This window comes from Chaetura pelagica, unplaced genomic scaffold, assembly GCF_000747805.2.
Source record: "Chaetura pelagica isolate M959 unplaced genomic scaffold, ChaPel_1.0 scaffold109, whole genome shotgun sequence".
NCBI lineage: Eukaryota > Metazoa > Chordata > Aves > Apodiformes > Apodidae > Chaetura > Chaetura pelagica.
Window position 1 is genome coordinate 13,207,245 of NW_009970725.1, and position 14,390 is coordinate 13,221,634.

The 14,390-nt window shown below is 44.1% G+C and overlaps 1 protein-coding gene across 1 annotated transcript in view; it reads left to right on the forward strand.

The window, feature by feature from the left end:
- The window catches only part of MTCL1 (microtubule crosslinking factor 1), a 95,227-nt gene extending 85,766 nt beyond the window's left edge, over positions 1-9,461 (forward strand). The window contains exons 14-16 of the mRNA XM_010006868.1: positions 194-1,754; positions 8,192-8,649; positions 8,682-9,461. Coding sequence (XP_010005170.1) covers positions 194-1,754; positions 8,192-8,401 — 1,771 coding nt within the window. The 3' untranslated portion in view covers positions 8,402-8,649; positions 8,682-9,461. The remainder of the gene's footprint in view (positions 1-193; positions 1,755-8,191; positions 8,650-8,681) is intronic.
- The last annotated feature ends 4,929 nt before the right edge of the window (positions 9,462-14,390 follow it).

The window sequence follows — 14,390 nt, forward strand, 5'->3', positions numbered from 1 at the left end:
CAGGAGGAATGCTTGTGTTTCACAGCTATTTTAAAGATAATAAAAGGGAACTTTAATGAAAGAGAGGACTAGAATGGTTCTATATATAAGCAGACAGTGAAAGTCGTGTTTGCTGACTTAGTTTGCTGTGGAAAATAAGTTGCTCTGTGTTTTTTTCCAAGCTTATGAGTGATTCTCGTGTTGACCTTTCCAGGGCCATGTCCGTTTCTTCCATGTCAGAATTTCAGCGTCTGATGGATATTTCTCCATTTCTACCAGAAAAAAACTTGCCTTCATCCAGCAGCAAAGATGACATAACCCCTCCCCTGTCTCCTGATGATCTGAAATACATCGAGGAGTTCAACAAAAATTGGGACTACAGTAACACTAGGAACCATGGTGGGGCCACCGAAAAGCCTGCAGAAGGCTGGGCAGAAAGGACAGAAATTGGGAAAGCTGGGAGTGATCCTGTTTCAGATCCCTTCCAGGCATCATCATGGTACCTCACCACCAGTGTCACTATGACAACTAACACCATGACCAGCCCAGAGCACTGCCAGAAGCAGCCAATGAGGAATCACAGTGTAACTGAAAAAATGGGTGTTCGGGTCTTTCACAGCCCACCAGTTGTCCGTAGGTTTGATAACTCAGTGATAGCCAGCAGTGAAGGTAAAAACCAGGTTGAGCCAGACTTCCTGTTTTCTGTGACCAAAGCTATGGGTAATGCTTCTGAGACAAAAGGTGCTTCCTCGGATATGTTTGGAAGATGGTCTTGTGACCTGGCCAAACATCATAAGGATTTTCTGGACAGTGGTCTTCATCCCATTGAACGTCCTATTTGCACTACCGTGGGCTTTGCCTCACCTTTGCACAGCCTGGAGATGTCCAAAAACATGAGTGATGATATGAAGGAGGTCGCTTTCTCTGTCCGAAATGCCATACGCTCTAACTCCAGTTCAGCAGAGCCTCAGTTCAAGGACACTGCGTGTCAAACCAATGGTATGAGAACGACAGGGACACAGACCACCCAGACCATCAGTGTTGGCTTGCAGACGGAGACCCTGCGCAATATCACCAGCAGTCCGCACAAGTGTCTGACACCAAAGGGAGGGTCCACGCCTGTCTCCTCACCATCCAGAAGCCTAAGAAGCAGGCAAGTGACCCCCGTCATTGAAAAGGTCCAGGCTAAGTTTGAACGCACATGCTGCTCTCCCAAGTATGGCTCTCCAAAGCTGCAAAGAAAAATCCTTCCCAAATCAGACCAGCCAAATAACCGGACTTTGCCTGGCACACCTCAGAAAGGATTCAGTGAGTCTGCTTGGGCTAGATCAACTACTACAAGGGAGAGTCCTGTCCACACCACCATCAATGATGGCCTCTCCAGTTTGTTCAACATTATTGACCATAGCCCCATCTTTCACGAGACCTTCCAAAAATGTGCCAGGTCTAGCAGCCGGTCCAGGTCAGCAGAACCCAGGCCAGAACTGGTCCCAGTGCAGGAGCCATGTCCAAACGCCCGTGGCAGATCACCTAGTCCTCTCCGGCTGGGGACAGAGACACAAAAGGAAGAAGGGACTGAGGTGACAAGCATCAGGCAGGACTTGTCTGCTCCTCCAGGGTACACACTTGCTGAAAATGCTGCCAGGATCTTGAATAAGAAACTTCTGGAGCATGCCTTAAAGGAAGAGAGAAGGCTACCTTCATACAGCCCACCAAATCTTAGCAATGACAACAGCACAGGAGAAATTGTCAAAGTAGATCCAGGGTCCATAGAGGTAATGAGTTTGTTTGTTTTTCCTCCTATAGCTAAATGCACTCTTCTGTGAACAAATGTGTTACGAGATCTCTTGCAGTCCTAGTGAGTATTTCCAATGAATATCCTAGTCCTGCCATGGTGCCACCAGCAAGTCTCAGTCATGAAACTATTGCATAGTCACTGAAGAATTCATTAAAGATTTTAGTTTCTATCCTGACAGCTTATCTGGCTTGACACTGTCAAAAGAGCTTTATACTTTACAGGATAAAGATGCCTTCACAGGATGAGAATTATTCTCCTCTGAATGACTGGGATAAGGGGTTTCTGTCACAAAACACACCACATGTTACAGAAGCTTTAGGGACTCTAGGTTTGAGTAAATTTCTCTTTTATGCTGGAAAGAAAAGTAGACTCTTTCTGCCACACAAGAGTGAGTGTTAGCAAGTTAATGTGAAAAATAGTCTCTATGACACCCTGAGCTAAAACTTCAGGGCCTTCAGCTAACTTTTCTGGATGTATTAATTAAGTTTGACTTGGGTCTGTGAATGTGATTAAATGGCATGATGTTTGGTACTGACTGTTGATTAAAAGATCATCAACTAGTCTAAGTACATACCTACTTAGTGTTTATGAATTCCCAGTATTTTGCTGTCAGCAGCACAACAGTTATCATCTGACATTGCAAGTGAGTTGAGGTATTTGGGGTGAGAGATTCAGTAAGGTGCTAGAGAAATCAACGAAAAAGAGAGTAGAATGATGGACAAAAAGCTTTCAGTTATCAGTGTCTAAGCCTTTTGGTTCTGTTGAACCTTTATGTGTGAGTGTTGCCCTGAGGAGGCCTGGAGAAGCTGAATTATGCCCAGCTCTTAGCAGCCCATGTTGTCTTTCTGGTGCAGCACTGAAATGGCTTATGCCCTGCTGGCTGGTGATACTCCCCAGGGCAGGGGTAAGAGCCCAGCATCCTCTCTGACCCATGCTGCCTCCTTAGCATCCCAATGTTTTGGGGGGCCCAAGCCATGCAGCGTCAGCTCTTCCTTGAGCCCTGCACACCTCAGACATCCCATATTGGCATCACTGGGATGACTTCTGCCACTCCTGCCTCAGACAGTCTCAGGGGAAGCTTCAAACCCCATTTTCAACTCAACATTTGGCTTGAAGGATTTGTGGAACCCGAGCACTGAAACTTTTGCTCTGCAGTTTTGCCTTGCACTAGGAGGTGGTTCTCAATGGACAATCAGTTCCTCTTCTGCAGGTTCAGCTCAGAGGACATGATCTTTCTTGCATAACAGAGGATCCAAATCTGAGGATATATTCCCCATATGCAGTTGAAACAGATATAAATAAGGACATTCATACATATAAAAAAGAAACCACATGCACATTAGAAGTATCAGTGAATGAAAGTGAGCTCTGTGCACAAACGTCAGTGGGAATAAAAGTGGAAAGCAGCTCTGTATTCATCCTCTCCTCAGTTCGAAACTCTGAGAATACACTACTGATTCTTATTAGAAAGTGTGTTGTACTCCTATGTGTTCAACTCAGTTCTGCCTTCAAGGCATGCTGGGAAACTATTTCCTCCTGCATCTTTAAAATGTCTCAGCAGAATTCAAGTATAAGTAAATGGATGTCATTCCACATCATCACAAATTGCTGCTGGCAAAATACAACTGGTGGCGGTACCTGAGTTTGATGCATGGAGAAATTTGGGTCAATCCTGTTTAGTTAAAACTCATTGACCATCAAGCTGGCAGAAAATTGCTCCTCTTTGTGAGTTCTCAGTATCTTTTATCTATTTTTTTGAGTTCTGAGCCTCAGAGCTAAGACTTCTTTTTCCTTGCAGCTCTTACTCAGTTGTTATGGCTGTGGTCTAGATGCACAGGTTATGATCTTTTGGGTGGTCCTGTCATTTCTCAGGAATGTGCATCAAAAAGAAAGGTGGTGGGCGTTCACACAATGAACTTAGCTTTTTCTAGGTGAGGTGATGCTCAACACTATACTTAATGGAGCATGGGATTGCTGCTGAAAACAAAACTGCAAATAAGTTTAGACTTTGCAGATGCCTTGGGTTATTTATGGATTACATTGACCACACAGATTACGCTTTGTGCAAATTCCACTTAGCACAATTTTGTACAAAGCTAGACACAGCAGTTCAGTGAATGATGATCTTGGAGGAGGCAGGATGTGCTCAGGGCAGCATCATGTCAACACTGCCCCTGCCACCCTCCTGTAAATCCCTGCTCTGCTTCCCTCACCCATGGGTTTCTGGCCAAGACAAGTGACCTTCTTACCACTAAAAGCCTTCTTGTTTCTGCAGTCATGGCATGGTATATTAATGACTTCTAGACTTGCACAGATTGTCTGTTGGTGGTTGTTCTTTAATCTGAGCTTCTGAGTGGTTTAGCCACCTACTTTCCTTTTATAGTCCTGCTGCAAATATGAAATCTAGTTCATACATACATATATACACACACACGTACATATGTATGTGTGCATGAACGTATATGCATACAGAGTAGTAATAACTGTATTTTCTAACTTGCCCCAAGCTGCCTAAGAGCAAATTCATATTCACCAAGTGCAGCCTACTAGTGTCTTATCCTGCTAATTCACTAAACCACTATCTTACTTGCATATAATGGCATTTATAAATATTAGTATTTAAAAATGCAGATTAACATTAACTAACAACTAAAAGCTATAGAAACATTGTTCTTCCATGACTAGTGAGGGTGTAAAACATAGAGGTTACACAACAGTCCTGGACTGGGGTTCAGACTCATTTTTGGGGATAGCACTGTGAAAGGACCATCCACACAGCCCCATGCAGGAGAGGGCAGCTGCTGTGTCCTCTGCTCGCTGGGCCAGGGCAATTGCTGCACACTTGCAGCTGAACCATTCAGCATGGGAGGGGGGATGTTTAGAAGGAGGGAAAGTGCTCTCAGAATGAAAGGGATTTTGCTATAGTTTGAGACTCCCATCCAGCACCACTGTTAAATAGTAACAAGGGAGAAGGGTGAGACAAAGGACTTTCCTGAAACATAAGCAACATAAGCATAAGCAACATGAGAAACATGAGCAACACAGAATAGTAGTTGCTTTTTTGCTTGTTAAAGGTTTCCTAAGCAGAAATCCTCTCTTGAAATCAGACAAAGGAAAAAAAATATGCAGCTTTATTCTTTTTTCATGGTAATGTGGTTTTTCCCTAGCCCTAATCAAGGTTGGCAAAGGATAACAGATGGCTTTCTCTGCTGAGTAGAAATGTTTGGTTTGTTTAATGCTATGTCCACTTCTGGGACTGTGCTAGGATTGTAGAAGGTTGGTTTGTTTGCTTCTTTCCTTTCTAAATCTTTTTCTGCTAGTGGCTTATCTTTTATTTCTTATTATTAGTTTCCCTGTTACAACAGCGGTAACATGATCTGAACGGGTAGTAACATCTGGACACTTCTTCCTTGCTGACCTGAAATCATCACTTTACAAAAAAAAAAAAAAATTGATTAAAACAGTTCTTTCCAACCTACTTGCTTTCTTTTTCTTTTCTGTCTGTTCTGTCCAGAACCAAACTGTCTTATTAACTGCCCCCTGGGGACTCTAACCCTGCCTGCCTCACTGCTGTAAGTCCTTTCTACCTTGTTTCCAGAGCTTTCAGAAAGCAATCGTTTTGAACGTGTGGGTTAACGGAGGGAAATAAACAACCAGAGCTCCAGAGGTACTGGCGTGCACCCAACACCCCTGCGGGCCCTTCACGTGCAACCATCAGGAAGCGCTCAGGATGGGAGCCCACTTGCTGCCTCCCGCGGCAGCTCGGGCTTAAGCCAAAACTTGTGCTGTTGGGCTTTTTTGTTCAACTGTTAAAAACTGGCAAAACTTAGGACCAACATAAAGGGGTCAAGGAGAGATTCAGATTTATAAAAGACAGCTTTTTGTTCCTTTTTTTTTTGGCAAATCCGCAGCGTTGTGTAGGGCTTCTGGCTGCCCCAGGGTGTGTGTCCTTTGGCCATAGCTACAGCAGGAGGGGAAGAAGGCTGGGGAAGGGGCTTCCAGCACCAGCCTGTGGCTGAGCATCACCTCTGATCATTAAGCTGTTCCCAGCCCTGTTTTGGCGAGTGGCTGGGGCTGCTGCAGCAGAGGGAGAAAAGAAGCTGTGAGCAGCCGCTCCACCTCAGAGCCAGAGAACTTTTTTGTGTCTTTTGGGGTTTCTTGTCTATTTATTAATACAGGAACAGCCACAGTAGCTGACAGCCTGGCTTAGGAAATAGCTAGAAAATAAAGCTGAAATGGTCTTTCCCATTTTCAATGTCCAGGCTTAGAAGTGCTCCCTCTCCAGCCCTGCCCCCAAGCAACTATCAAACTAAATTGCCCACAGGCTATTATTTTTTTAAAAAACATTTCTAGCTATGCCAGTTATATGTGGTAAGTAAGCAGAGGGTTTCACAAACTGTTCCAGATGGTTTCCTTGTCATGGCTGGATTTCCTTTGCCTATGCTGAGGAAGCTGCAGGTGGGGGAGACTGACTCAGCAGCCAGCACATCATAAGATTACACTTCCAGTCACTTTTTGGCTCTGGAGTAACACCCATGACCAGCACAGCCTTGCGTGGTGCTGGGCATGTGTGCATGACTGACAAGATGAGCTTAGCCCTGCCATTCAGTAAAAGCTGACCAACATCTGCAGGCTTTTGAACTGGAAAGCAGCAGTGGACATACATTTCCTTATCCCCATGCTGACACTCATTTACTGCTATGAAGGTAGGATAAAGCAGCCAGAAGCAAGCAGCACTACAGAGATAGCATTTTAAGCTGCTGTTTAGAAAGAGGCTGAGACAAAACCTGCACATCTTGTAGCCTCAGAACACAATGTTGTGCTGCCTGTGAGTGCTGCTGAGCGCATGGATTTTTTTCTTAACAAATCTGACTCTAGTGGCAGCTTTCACAGGCCATATGTTGCGCCAGGCACACTGGGATAAGGTGAAATAAGGACACAGAGTCAATATTCTTGTTAGCACCAATGTACAGCTGTGCGACTGTAGATGTGTCTCCCTGTTGCCTGTGTCCTGACAAAGGCACTGAGGTTCAGCCTTCACAGAGGCTTCCCCAAGTCCGGTGATGCATTCTCCCCAAAACACATGCCTGCTCAAGCTCCATTTCCCATACCTCAGCTTTGTGTCTTCAAAATTGATCTTTCTGTCATGTAACATTTATGTTTGGTCTTCTCTGCAATGGAGAGGTTCAACGGCATAGCCCCTTGTTTGTTCACTGCCAATCACATCATGTTACCTCCTCCAGTGTTCCCCATCCCTAGTCATGTTTCTCCTTCTCCATGTGAAAGGGTGGGCTGAATCTTTTCCTTCCTACTGTATTGTTCTTCCTTGTGCCTTACTGCCTTGTGCCAGAGCTTTTCCTTTGCATTGTATTGTTTCTGGTCTCCCTCTTCACTTATCACCAGTTTACATTCTGATTTTGAGACTGTTTTTTACTGAACTCTCCTGTCCGCTCCAGTGACTGCTCCTCAATGTGCGCATTTCTACAGGGTGACAAACTCATCTGATTTGCTTTCATAAACTACAAACTATGCAATGAAATTCAGAAGTTTGGCTTTGGCACTACGAGACAGACGCTCCTACAATCACTAGTCTTGATGTAAGGAGCGTTCAGAGGGAGGCAGGAAGCCTAGCTGTGCTATGAGCAAAGTCCATAAATATTAGAGGCAATTACCAACTTAGTGCCGGCGTGAAAAATTGTAACTGCAAATTGTTTCTCGTCACAAAGGCAGGCTAACCAAGCCTGAACAGTGGAAGGTTGGTGAAGGAAAAAATTTCCATTTTTTTTCCATTTCTGTGAATGTTGACTGTCATGCCCAGCACCAGTGAATCCTGTAATTCAGGCTTCAGCAGCTGGCAGCAACGAGTGATGTTCCAGAAGAAGAAATCTGTAGGTAAGCCTGATCTTTAATTCAGCTGGAGATCATAACTAGTCCTGCAGCCATTATTCTGCTGCTAAGAAGTCTTCCCTGCATGTCAGTCTGAACTCTGAAGCAGACAAGAAGAGTCAGTGGTTGATTTTCACCCAATTTGCAAATGCTGAACCGGGCTCTTTTATGCTAGGTCAGCACTTGGCAACATGATGAATAGTGGATTTTCCTGAATTATCATGTAAATGTATTTTTCAGCTCTTCTCTTTCTATCACAAGGAGAATTAGCAAATGGAAGTTTGTCATCTACTCCAGCACATCCCAGACCTCTTTCTTTCATTCTCTCCCTACCTGTTCCATAAATCACGGACATAACATGCAGATACCTGAAGCCCACACACGCCCAGGTGGTCGCTGCTTGCTTTAGTCCCACGACGCGACAGACGCTTAGCTTTAGTTTGAATTTTGTGTTTCTTAATTCTGTGCGCATCCAAACGGCCTCTAATGCAAGTCACTAACCGCTGTTCTGCTCTCTTGGCTGCCAAGGAACTACCTTGTTCTGCACTAGCCCCGTCCCTCCAACCCCGCTTCTCCCGGCCAGAGAGACCAGCGAACCGGCGCCCACCCTCGCGATGGGCTTCACATTCCCCTACGGCCTCACAGTCGCAGTCCACCGGAGACCTGACTTCCTCGGAGGAGAATGGAAGCAAGGAGCTGCTGGCAGAGACCGCCAGCCAGGGAGGCGAGCTGGCCTGACTCCACACGGGAACAGGGGGGGCTGCCACTCGCCTCTGCCAGGTCGCCCACCCGTCTCTGCCACGAAGGAGAGAAGGTCCGCGTGGAGAGGTCACAGAATGTTCTCAGATGCAGCTGCTGAATGTCTGACCTGGGAAACCGAGGTGTTTCTGGAATGAAACAGTTAACGTGCCTGTAATAATTTTTTTTCATAGCTGAGAAAACTATTTTTGTCTCCATCTTTTCTACATACAGTATATTAACAAAAAATAATGGTAAAAAAAGGCAACAAAAAAAAAACAAACAATAAAAAGGGTAAAAAATATATAAAGTAAGATTTAAAATAAAATGTAAATTAAGTTTTACGGGAATTTGAATATGTGCTCGCGCTCTCTCCAAATACTGACTGCCTTTTGGTTATATTTGCACTGTTATGTTTTTTATTTTGGTTTCGGGTTTTTTTGGTTGGATTTTTTTATTATTATTTCATGTAAAACTAGGGTCTTAAGTTAATATTATTCTATTTTAATGTCAGTGTTACTGGTTTTTAAAAGTAAGGTTCTTAAAGATGCTTCAACTGTCTGAAGCAATACCTTTTGAGTAGTGAAGAAAGCCATTAAGCTAGTTCACTAGGCTTGTATTAATTGAGATGGAGGGGAATACAGGTAAACACAAGAAAAAAAGTGTAAAAAAAAAAAGAATGCCTCAGAAAGTCTTATGGAGTTAGCTGTAAAATGCACCTACAATACTTGACTTGCATGCCTCTGGGTCCTCGCACTTTAGTGCATGTACATACTGCTACTGTACCATCACATCAACGTGAGTCAATCTGTTTCACTGTAATATTGTTGTGAATTTACCTGTACTGTACTTTTATTGTTGGTATTCTTGCATTGACTATACAAAAAGAGTTTTTAAATTATTGTTAGCAGTTCAACTGGCTATGTACAGCATTTACTGAGACCTTCTTTCGTTTTGGGAAAACTGTGGAGATCTCTGGGCATACTAAATTGTAACTGGTCTTGTTTAAAAGTCTGTTGGAGACCATGTGAAGTGGAAATAAAACCCTCAGTATTTACAAGTTGCTTGGGTGCTTTGTGATGGTGTTTTATGACGGTACATCCCAGGTTCAGTTACTGGGGGCGAAGCCCTCAAACTCCTCCTTTACTCATAAGGGAAGAATGCTTCTTTATATGCAATAAACCATGGCAAAACCAAGTATTCTGCTGTGCTCCACAGCCTCCTCTAAGTGCTGGATCAGGCCATGGTAAGGTTTTAGAAGTCCCGCATTGAACTCTGCAAAACAGCAGGTCATGCAGACAGCAGGACCCATCTTCTCCACTCCTGCGAGGCTGTGTGGCTTCTTGCTTTCAGTTGTTCATGAGAGTGAAAACCAGCAAGATAAACACATACCAAAATATTGCATATCCAGTGTTAATCCAAGCTTGTCTGTCATTTACATTACATATAGAGACCTGTAAAATCAGGGCTTTTGTAAAAAGGGTGGCTAACACTGAAAAGTAAATGGAGCTGAGAATTTGCATGCTTCCAAGAGGTGGAAAAGCCTCTTGAGCTACTGTGCCTGGGACCGTCTGTTTGGCCACATGATTTCTCTGGGAGCCCCAGAACTGTTCTGACTAGCTATCCCATTGCTGAACTGGCTCATTCCTGTTTGATTTCCTTTGCTGAGGCTTTCTGAGGCTCATTAGTTAAAGGGCACCATCTGGGACCCCGAGAAGCCTTCCTGGTTAGCTCTGTCAAGCAATAAGCTCCTCACATCCTGTCCTCCTGCGTCATGGCCAGCTTTCTAGGAAGTTTAATTCAGCTGTTGGCTGAGAACAAACTCTAGCTCCCAAATAACAGTCAGTTGAGGTCTGATTCCTCCCATATCAGCTGAAACTTGCTATTAACCTGTTGTCAAATTGTCCACCCGTGGCTCATCATTATGAAAATTGCCACACACCAAGATAGGCGATGACTGAAAACTACTGTTGTCTAATGGCTTCCCAGTGCCCCAGCCAAAACTAGGGGTGTCCAGTGCCAGTCCTGAGCAGCAATAGTCATATTAGTGATCATTCCCATCCCAGATGTCTTGAAGCCTCACTGCTAGCATTTTTTGTGAGTGTCAAGTTCACCCACCCCCAAAGTCTGAATACTTAAAATTGTCCATGGTGGACACCTTACTTGCTTGAAAATCTTGCTGCAGTACTTGGCTGAATGGTTGCAATAATTTCACCCTCCAAGGAGAAGCATGTGCACAAAGTATTTCGGAGGTCACAGAAGAGTCACAGCAGTTATTGAAGAAGACTTCAGCCACAACTGAAAGATCCTCATTTGTTTTCAAAATCTCAATTAGCAGGAGCAGTTTTGCAGGGAGAGGGAGAGGTTGCTGCTCCTTTAAATGCTCTTTCTCCTGGATGAAGTAAATTAAAGTTGCAAATGAACCAGCAGTATTGACTACCAGCAAGTGAAAATACTTTTCTGCTTCTTGTGAGAGCTGTAATTTTTTTCAGTGATGCAACAGAAAATTCAGGTGGTTGATTTTGTAGCTTTGATACCCGGAAATGGTATTTGCCTTTCAAATCAAGGATACACCAGTCTGCAGAATTAGCTGCTGGCCATCCTGAAATAGGAAGGTCTGTGAGGATAAGCAGCTGCCTGTGGCTTTTTTGGGAAAAAAAAAAGCAGGAATTGCTGAAACAGAAGCGAGACAGCAAGCAACAGCAAGAAGGAGAAGGTTAAGTGCAAATAGAAATTCAGTGGATGATCCTAAAAATGATGACATTAATTAAACATGCCTTCTTTCTTTGCAAATACAGTGACATCAAGAAATATCACGTTTCTGCTGGCCCTTTGGAAACACTAGGGCTTTTACCTTCCAATATCCCTGCTGGTGGGGTTAGGGGATTTTTCCCCTTCATCACCTCCCCGTTATTCTAGCAGGTTCCAGAATTACTTAAATAAATCATAAAATAAATGACAGGTCTTGATTCCACCTAAGGTTATTTTTAAAGTTTCTACTATAAAAGAAAAGGCCTTTTTAGAAGGTCTGTGGCTCACTCAGTGTTTGTGTATCTGAATTATTGCCTCATGAATAACCAGGGCAGGAGAAGCCTTGCAGATTGCCACACAAATTAGTGTAAGGGGATGTGAATACATCTGTCACAGCTTTGCTTGACGAGGCTGAAATGGATAGCTGGATTTCACCCAGGGGTTTGTAGTTCCTGAGACAATGGCCTTGGGATATTGCCTGGTCTCAGGAATCAGGAGCAGGACCACAACCTGTGGTAACCCTCACAGCTTTTGGGAGCAGGCCTGCAGCATCTCAGGGTGTTGGGGTGTCTCTTCTGCCACAGCACTGCAGTGTCCATGAGAGGGAAAAGTCTTTCTCCCACTTTCCTTCATGTATTTCTGCAGTCAGCAGCCCCCCAACACCCTTCTCTTCCCTTTCCACACCAGGCAGACTTGGATATCACTGGTACTGGTGATATGGTGGTGGTATGGCCTCTTCATACACCTACCCAGGTCTGCAAGGAAAGACCCAAAATAGAAACCAGCATCTGAATTCATGACAACATCACATCTGTGTTGTGCCTCAGTGCCAGGGCAAGGACCATGCTTGGACCACCCCTTCTCACCACCCCATTCCCCTCGTGTCACCCTCTGCACAGAGGAAATCTTCATACACATAGGGTACCTTAAGGCTTGCATCTTCCTTCCCATCCTTCTTTGAATATCTGGAGCCATCAAGCTCCCTCATGCTCTCTGCAAGTACCATATGTCTTGCTTGCTCCTTGTTCCCCTGTTTTGGCTTCCTTTTATGTAAATCACTGCAACCTGCTAGAGTATTATTAAGCTGCTGAGTACATATAATTTTCATACAAAATGACAGCTAATGTCTTCAGTATCCTCATAGCCCAGCCTGCTTCCTGGAGAGGCTTAACGGCTTTAAGCAAAGTATGCTTCACATCCCTGTTTATCGTCTTCTTATCCATCTTGCAGGAGTATGAGACATTCTGCCTTCAGGTCTGGGTGAGAGAGATTACTGAACTGCTATTGATACATCTAAAATTATTTTTCCCTAAATGAACACATTTAGGACCTTTTCTTTCATTATTCATTCTTTGCTGGTGCACAGACATCTTTTGGAGGGCAATCCTGGCATTCTCTGAAAAAAAAGGTGGGACAAATCCTGAGAGCATTTGGTGATCTGGGCAGAATTTTTCAGGTGAGGGAGTGCTCAAGAGGCTGCTCAGCAAAGCTGGTGCAGCTGCTTGTACTGGAGCTGGCTCGAAGAAAGGCTGTGTTCCCTATGGAGTAACTGATTGGAGACAAAGCTGGGGCTGGGACTGCACAGACCCAGTGCAGCTCCTCAGAAGTCCCTGGTTTGGCAGCCATCAGTTGCAGGTTGGAGATGCAGGAGGTGAGAGGTGGGTGGCAGAAGCTCTCCCCTGCCATGGACAGGGCACCCACATGCCTGGGTTTGTCTTGCCTGGGGTGATGGACTGAGATCTGAGGAGAGAAGGTTACAGATTAAAAAAATAATAATTAAAACCAATGTCCTTAGCAGCTGCAAGTAGATGGATATTTGAATGAGAAGAAGAAAGAAGGTACTTTGGATATTGAGTTTTATGTCTCTTGGTGGCAGCAAGCCTGGCTGAGCAATGTAAGCAGATACCGTGCTAAAAGGGAAGAGTCCTACTAGGCTATGCAATCTGAATCCTATTAAATGCCAACAATAAACATTTTTTTGGGTCCTGCTTAATCCCTAGGTTGTTTATACGCATTTACTGGATTTTTTAATCCCTGCAGTAAGACTTTAGAATAGGTTTACACAGAAAATTCTCATAGACCCAGATACTCTTCTCATCCTCCTTCTGCATCTCTCCCCTGCTGTAATCCCTCTGGAGTAGCCTGCAGAGGAGAGAGCTGAGCACAAGTGGACAGGTTCATCCCAAAGCATTGGCTCAGCAGGCTCTTCTGTCTCACTGCGTTGACTGGTACCAAATGGGTTGCAAAATACTAAGCCCTCCAGAACAGGCAATGGGGCACGATTTTGAAAAAGTTCCCCCTTCACAGAGGGGGGGGAGCAATCGTGTATTTTAGCAACGAAGAATTGCAATGTTAAGTGCTTAGACAATAAAGAACATAAATCTCATTGACTTTTCTGCCCAGAGAAGAAACTCACGCAACTTAGCCACTTTGAGAACTTTTATCCCAAGCCTCTGACTACAGCTTCAGTATGTTTGTCTTTAAAATATGGCCTTGATTCCTGATGTTGTCTGAGACAAGACAGGTATTGTGTTGTTCCTCACTCAATTTTCTGCGTGCTGCATTGGTAGGACAGAAAAAAATTCCACTTTGCATATATGAATGAGAGGAAGAACAATAAAGGCCATGATTTTGTCACAGCCATTTCCATGATAAAACCAAAGACTTTTGAGAGAGTATTTTGTTAGTACAATGTCACTGTGGTTTGTCATGGAAATCACATCTTAGATAAAAATCAAAGCCCTGGCTTCACAAATTATCTCTGTTCCCCTCAGTCTGTGATGCCTCTGACAACACAACAGCTTCACTTACTGCACATAAAATGCAAGTTAAATACATTGTACAGGCTTCTTTTTTTTCCCCCTACAAATAGGAATTGATGTGTAGTCATATTTTTTAAAGCGTATTACGTATTTTTTTTAATAAGGGAGCAGGACCATGAAAGCTGGGAGGAAAACATCAATAAGAAGTCTGAAAAGACAGAATTAGCCCCTGGAAACCAGCAAACCAGCACCTTGTGTTTGAGAAATAATGGGAGCAGCCCTGAGCCTGTGGCTTGGCTGTAGCAATCCCTGAGTTGTGCTGATGCTTGGGAGGCCACACGAGGTTATGGACTTTGCCCATCTGTAACACTGACAGTGTTTCACAAAATCAGTCTGCATTTGACTGGCAGGGAAACCCCAAGCTGACGAAGCTGTTCTGTGCTGCATTTGTCCAACAAGTCCTTTTGTTTTCAGCA